We start from the raw sequence: 5844 nt of genomic DNA on the forward strand, positions 1-5844 counted from the left end.
TGGGATGCAGTAGAGAAGGCTCTGGCCTGTAGTGAAGCTTCTGCAGTTTGCACTGCAGGTGGAAACTCTTCTTGTTTTCCTATGGCAAGGCAAAATTAAGCCTGGGGTAAGGATCTGGGTCTTTCAGAAATACTAAGTGCCCCTTGGAAGCCAACAGCTTGCTCTCTGATCTTGCTGGACAAGGTAAGCATGGTACAACTCTGCCTGTGCTTTCCCTGCCAGACCTCCCTTGGGTATCAGTCTACCACAGATTGATTTGCACTGGCTGAGCTCCTAGCCCAGCAAGACGTGCAGTTGCTTTCATTTTTACCCTAATGGAATGTATTATTTTCCACCCGCTCTGACTCTTTTACAGTGATTTCATAGCTCCACCTGCCTCAGCAGTAATCCCTGCAAACTTCCAGTTACACTGAGCTGATCCGTCTGTGCAATAGGAGTATGCCTTCGAATCAAATATTAAAACTGGAATCCATTCTGTGCTGGATGTTGCATTATACATTGAGAAATTTCATTTCTCCAAGGGATGGCTTGCAGCAGAGAGCACACTGAGGAAGTAGAAGTGTGTCTGTGTTGTTCTAGCACAAACACAGCTATTCGAACGAGCCGCAGTAAGAACAGAATTTGTGTTAGATCAGGAGGATAAAATTGGATTGAAATTGGATATATTCAAGTACATGCCATTGATCTCATCAGTCCTTACTTTACATATGTTAGATTTCCTGCTGCTGGTATAGAGAAGCAGCTCTAAAATAAGCCAAAGGTATGTTAAATGGAGAGCAATATGTTCAAGCGGAATTACGATGTCACATCTAGATTTGTGTGAGAGCCAGAAATCATGTTGGAGCTCCGTGTTGCTTCACACTGTGTCTCGATCACATCATGGCTATGAGCGTTCCTGGTGATGTTCAGATTCATGTAGCCTGGATGAGCAAGACGGGGTTAAGACTGCAGGTAGGGAGAGCACAGCCTCTTTCTGCTGGCTGTGTGGGGGTGACCTGTGAGCAGAGCTGGGTAAGGACTCCCACCAGGCTCCCAGCACTCCCAGTCCTAACCTGGCACCAGTGTGCCTTGGTAGCCCTGTAACTGTGCCTCAGTTTCTCTCCTTGCCAAAAGGGAGGCCTAAAACCTATTAGTTTGCAAAGGTTAATTACTCAGGCTCTTCAGCATGCTTTGCACTCGTCAGAAGGACGATGATTTCTCTAGAACTGGAAACCCTCCTTCTTATCTTTCCCACACTTGCTGCTTGCCATCTGGCTGAAAAAAGGCACAAATCCTTCATTTAATTACACTGCGCATTTTATTATCTCACCTCAGATTTTGTTGTTAATCTCTTTTACAGATTTCATGTACATAAGTGGAGCCTTTTAGTTTCAGCAAGCTGCATCGTTTTCTCTTCTGACGCTGCTGGTATCAGTCAGCTGAAAGAGAAGAGAGGAAAGAACAAGTGTCCTTAAAATTTGTCATTATGCTTTATATATCATTTCCTCCTCCTCAGCTCCTCACCTAAAGAGCAAGGAGGCAAACTGAAATCAGCACAAAGCAGAACAGCAGCTCCCACAGAGATGAAAGGACCTTCTTGTTGGGGCGTTTAAGCCCAGATCAGACCAAGGTCTGGAGAGAACACAGGTAAGAACGCTCCCATTACCCTCCAAATCTGGAATAGCTGCATCCATCATGCCCCTGGATTTTTCTTTTTGCAGTTCCCATATGCTAGGAGCAGATTCCAGGGCTGGAGTTGTTAGCACTCAACACCTTTAGTTGCAGCTAATTCACTCACAACAAGCCCCTGTGTAGGGATCAAGGTGCTCATATACAGCTGCAGGTGCTGAGGTGCCTCACCTGTGCACGTTTCCTTATAAGCTCAGCTGGAAATTGCACCCTAAAGACTGAGGACTTTTGAGAAGGAGGAGTGGGGAGGTAGGAAGCAGTGCTGCTGGAAATTGTTGCAATGCTGCCAACAGCCAACATCAGCTCTAGGACACAGACAGCTCTCTAAGAGAGCATATAACCTTCCCCCAAGGGAAGTGTGTGTGTGAGAGTGGGGTATCTGAGGACTCTGTAAAGTGAGCAAACATGACACAAAAGCCCTTCTAAGGAATATAAATATCTCCATGATGATGAGCTGGTGAGAGGAGAGAAAGGCAGAATTCCCAAGGCAGAAATCAACCCCCTGCCAGTACCGTTTGGGGTGTCCTGTAACACCTCTGTGAGCAGTTTCTCCAGGACACCTTGGTATTTTTCCAGCTGCCTCAGTATGAGCCGCATCCCAGCTCTGACAGGAACAGCTAGCTGCAGAGGAAAGAAGAACATCAGAAGGAGGAGCAGAGCAGAGCATGGGCAGGCAGGTCAGGGTGCTTCAACCCCACTTTGCTCACGTCAGCTGAGGGTTTGGGGTTGGTGTGAGGGGAATAGGATGATCATTTTATCAGGGGAAAAAAACAGTGTTTTGGACTCAGCCCCATCTACTGCCGATGCAATTGTGTTCTGTTCAAAGTGCCAGAGTTTTCGTGTGTTGGATCATCTCTAGTCTGACTCAGAAATACAGATAAAGGCACTACTGGCAACAGAGACTGTAAAGAAGAAAAATCATTTCTACACCTTATAATCCTCCACTACCTCACACTTTGACCCTTCAAAACATCAGTTTTTGCTGATGCTGGTGAAGCACCCTGCATAAGAAAAGGTGTAGGATGAGACATCTCCCTGCCTGCAGCCTGACCAGCTGTGAGCCATGGCTCAGATGTACCCACAGTAAATAGAGTTGTTCCAGTCTTGGCTGGAGGCACAGGAGGGCTCGTGGCTGCATGAGCGCTGGGTACTGGGAAGTGCCAGTTATTTAATGCTTTGAGCTGTGAATCCTTGCTGTTTAAATCCTATTATTGACTGCTGGTGCACCACGTTTGGGAGAGCAGTTGCACATTGACCTGCATGTTGGCCGAATTCCGTGGCCTCTCTGCCTGTCCTGTGGTTTGGGCTGGACCTTCACACTCCTTTTGTTGGCAGAGGCCAGTTGTGCTGACCACAGGAATGGCTGCACTGACCGGACAAAGAGCTCCCTGCATTCAAGTGGAAAAGCACAATTTTCAGACTTAGCTAACCAAGTAAGCATGCCTTTGAGGGCTTAGACTGGAACTTAAATCCCTAAAATTGGCAATTTTCTGCTCTGTATACAGCCTTTGGGGGGTGCAGCTGTATGAGCCCCAGTTTATAAGTAAGATCCTGCCAGTGCAGAGGGCTGTGAGATAGGAGGTGAGCGACACCAGACAGCTGATGCAGAGCTGCCTGAAAGAGTGACAAGTTAAAATCAGACCTGCTGAGCTACAAATTACTGCCTTGCAGTTGGCTGGCATTCCCTGAATGGCAAAGAAAGACCTCATGTTGTTTCCATCTTCCTGTGCGAAGGTAGAGGCTAGGTGGGTCTGAGGGGTGTCCAGGCTGCTCAGTGTCTAAGATAATTTATGGTATGGAGGTAAAGTTCTTCTTTGATGAAATCTTGCTGGGTTGCCTGGCAGAACTGGTAGGAAATGGGTGATATTGCTTTCCGTGACTGTGAGCTCCATAACACCACCCACTGTCTTCTCATGTGGCACCTCCAAGTGCTCATTGCAGCCAGGACCCACAGGACATCTCTTGGGCTGTTTGTCCCCACTGCATGTCCTCAAAGGATCCTTAGAGCCACACGATTTGACATACCTGGATAGTCTTCATTCCTTCGATATCTGCAGATTGCTCAGAGAAGCCTTCCTCTTCCAGCTGCTGCAGAGAGGTCAGGGATTTCTTCTGCCCTTTGTTCCTCTCCTTTTCCTGCAACCCCACAGCAGAGAGCAAACAAGACAGTGATACACAGCATCGTGTGAGCACCAAGCACACTCTGTGGCATCCCAGTGATGCCGTGTGCCTTGAACAGGACACAAAACCCAAACAGCTGGTGGTCGAACTGCTGCCTGGAGCAGCGTGGTTCCCTGGGTGGGTGTCTGGGAACAGACCCATCAGCTGCGGTCATCACGGCTTTGGGGACCGTCATTCTGATATGCAGGAAGGGCTGCAGTGTTCAGAGTAAGAGTGAGTTACAGGATTGCAGGCAGTGATCTGTAGCAAACATGACAGTACTGGACGACTGCTTTGATCTGTGCAGGACAACGCTGCCAGCAGGAAGAGATTTACTGATCTTACAGAGCTATTCCGCTGGCCCACTTCTGGTTCTCTTCTGTCGCAGTGGCACAAAGGTTAATGAAAGGCTGCACACCCTCATTGCAAATGGAGAGTTCTGTGGATACATTACATATTGCCAGCCTTTCTTAGAAGTCTGCAAGGTCATCCTATCATATTTAGGGGCTAAGCTTTGCTTCAGGACCCTCTCTTTCTTCCTAACCCAAACAGAACAAAATAAAGTTGCTTTGGGATAAGACCAACACGACAGGACACGAAAAATGCATCACTGTCTGTGCTCAGTGCCATGACTGCTTGCTGTGCTCTCGCTTTGTTTCGAACGTGTGCTCAGAAAGCTAAGACTGATTTCACCCACGTACCTCTGGAAGCCCCTCAATCACCAGCAGACGCATAGCTAAAAGGGTAACGATGTATGAACCATCTGGGGACTGTGCGTGGGTCCGTGTCCTCTCCTTCAAGGAGGCTGAAGGATGTCTGTGCTTCCCACGAGAAGAAATCACTATCCAGCAAGCAAATAGGTATTGGAAAAAAGATTTCAGCCCTGTATCAATGGATTGCAGAGTGCGGGGGAAGCTCCCTTTGGCTGTGTTTAAGGAGAAGATGCAGTCTCTGAGGCTGCCTGCCTGATAGCTTTCAACAGTATTAGTTTCACATCAAAAGGAAAACATTCTCTCTGCACATCCCAGAGGTGACAACCATCTGGAGGATGGTTAATTATTTGTTACAACAAAAAGACCCATCAACGTGGTGATGGGAGGCTGCAGCTCCTTTACAGAAATTACAGCCACTAGCACAGAAGAAAGAAAAACGAGACCTGCTACCAGCAGATGATATCCTACACAGGTTTTCTATTTCTTATGTAAAGGAGTCCGGATTTTCCTTTCTACTCTCACACCTTACAAACTGTCTCTGCCATCTCCCATAGCCCTCAGCTTTGGAACGAGCGAGGGACTGCCGAAGTCTCATCTCCTGTTCCAACAGAAGGGGGGATGAAGGGAATGGCAGTGGCGAGGTACACGTGGCACAGCTGAGGAGGAAGAAACCTGTGTGTCATTCTTCAGTGCCTGTCTCATGGATTACCTGCATTTTCTGGATGTCGCTCTGGGTGAAGAAGGGCACAAAGCCTTCAGCCTGTTCTGCCAGCACTGACATCACGTACACCAGGAGCAAAGCGGCCGCCTTCTTCGAAACCATTGCGAGAGTCTGCACAACACAGGAAGGAGGATGCCAGGGTAATAATAGAGAGGGCCATTTAATGAGAAATCCCTTTGGCTTTTCATCAGTTGCAATCTAATTTAGCCACCGGCTAACTAAAGGTATATTTACTCTTCCAGATGCTCCTGAGCTGAGAATAGAAGCATCTTGACTGACAATTCTCTCTCAAACCGTTTCTTGTAAACAGATTTGTTCTTGAGCAATATCTCCAGAGACTGAAAGCCCAGCCCTTCAGTACTGTTAAAGACTCCTCTGTTCTGCAAGCTTTAGCCCTCCAGCTGTAGTGGTTTAAGACCTGCATACATCCAGAGCAAAACACTCCCGTCAATCCCTCTGACAGCAAGGCAGAGAGTGATGCTGCAGGAGAGAAAGAACGTACTACAGCTGCTTTGTTAAATTTTGTTTTCGTATCTCTCACCCCTGAAAACCTGCACTGATGGGCTCAATCTTTTAATAAGC

At 47.6% G+C, this 5844-nt stretch overlaps 1 protein-coding gene across 1 annotated transcript; it reads right to left on the reverse strand.

Annotated features, from left to right (window-relative positions):
• Nucleotides 1-1278: 1278 nt before the first annotated feature.
• On the reverse strand, nt 1279-5411 carry MLN (motilin). The gene is made up of 4 exons (XM_042833679.1): nt 5251-5411; nt 3694-3804; nt 2181-2289; nt 1279-1418 (listed from the first exon to the last, which is right to left on the reverse strand). Exons 1-4 carry the CDS (start codon nt 5362-5364, stop codon nt 1411-1413), a joined length of 342 nt encoding a protein of 113 aa, XP_042689613.1. The 5' UTR covers nt 5365-5411; the 3' UTR covers nt 1279-1410.
• Nucleotides 5412-5844: the final 433 nt, after the last annotated feature.

This window comes from Centrocercus urophasianus, unplaced genomic scaffold, assembly GCF_019232065.1.
Source record: "Centrocercus urophasianus isolate 14NV4802_14NV808 unplaced genomic scaffold, USGS_Curo_1.0 seq_42, whole genome shotgun sequence".
NCBI lineage: Eukaryota > Metazoa > Chordata > Aves > Galliformes > Phasianidae > Centrocercus > Centrocercus urophasianus.

Bases quoted from the DNA above. Each gene is read 5' to 3' on its own strand.
- MLN (XM_042833679.1), bottom strand. From the start codon at position 5,364: ATGGTTTCGAAGAAGGCGGCCGCTTTGCTCCTGGTGTACGTGATGTCA. The intron at 3,805-5,250 runs GTAATCCATGAG...GTGGGGTTGCAG, and splicing joins GCGACATCCAGAAAATGCAG to GAAAAGGAGAGGAACAAAGG. The intron at 2,290-3,693 runs GTATGTCAAATC...TTTCCTCTGCAG, and splicing joins AAGGAATGAAGACTATCCAG to CTAGCTGTTCCTGTCAGAGC.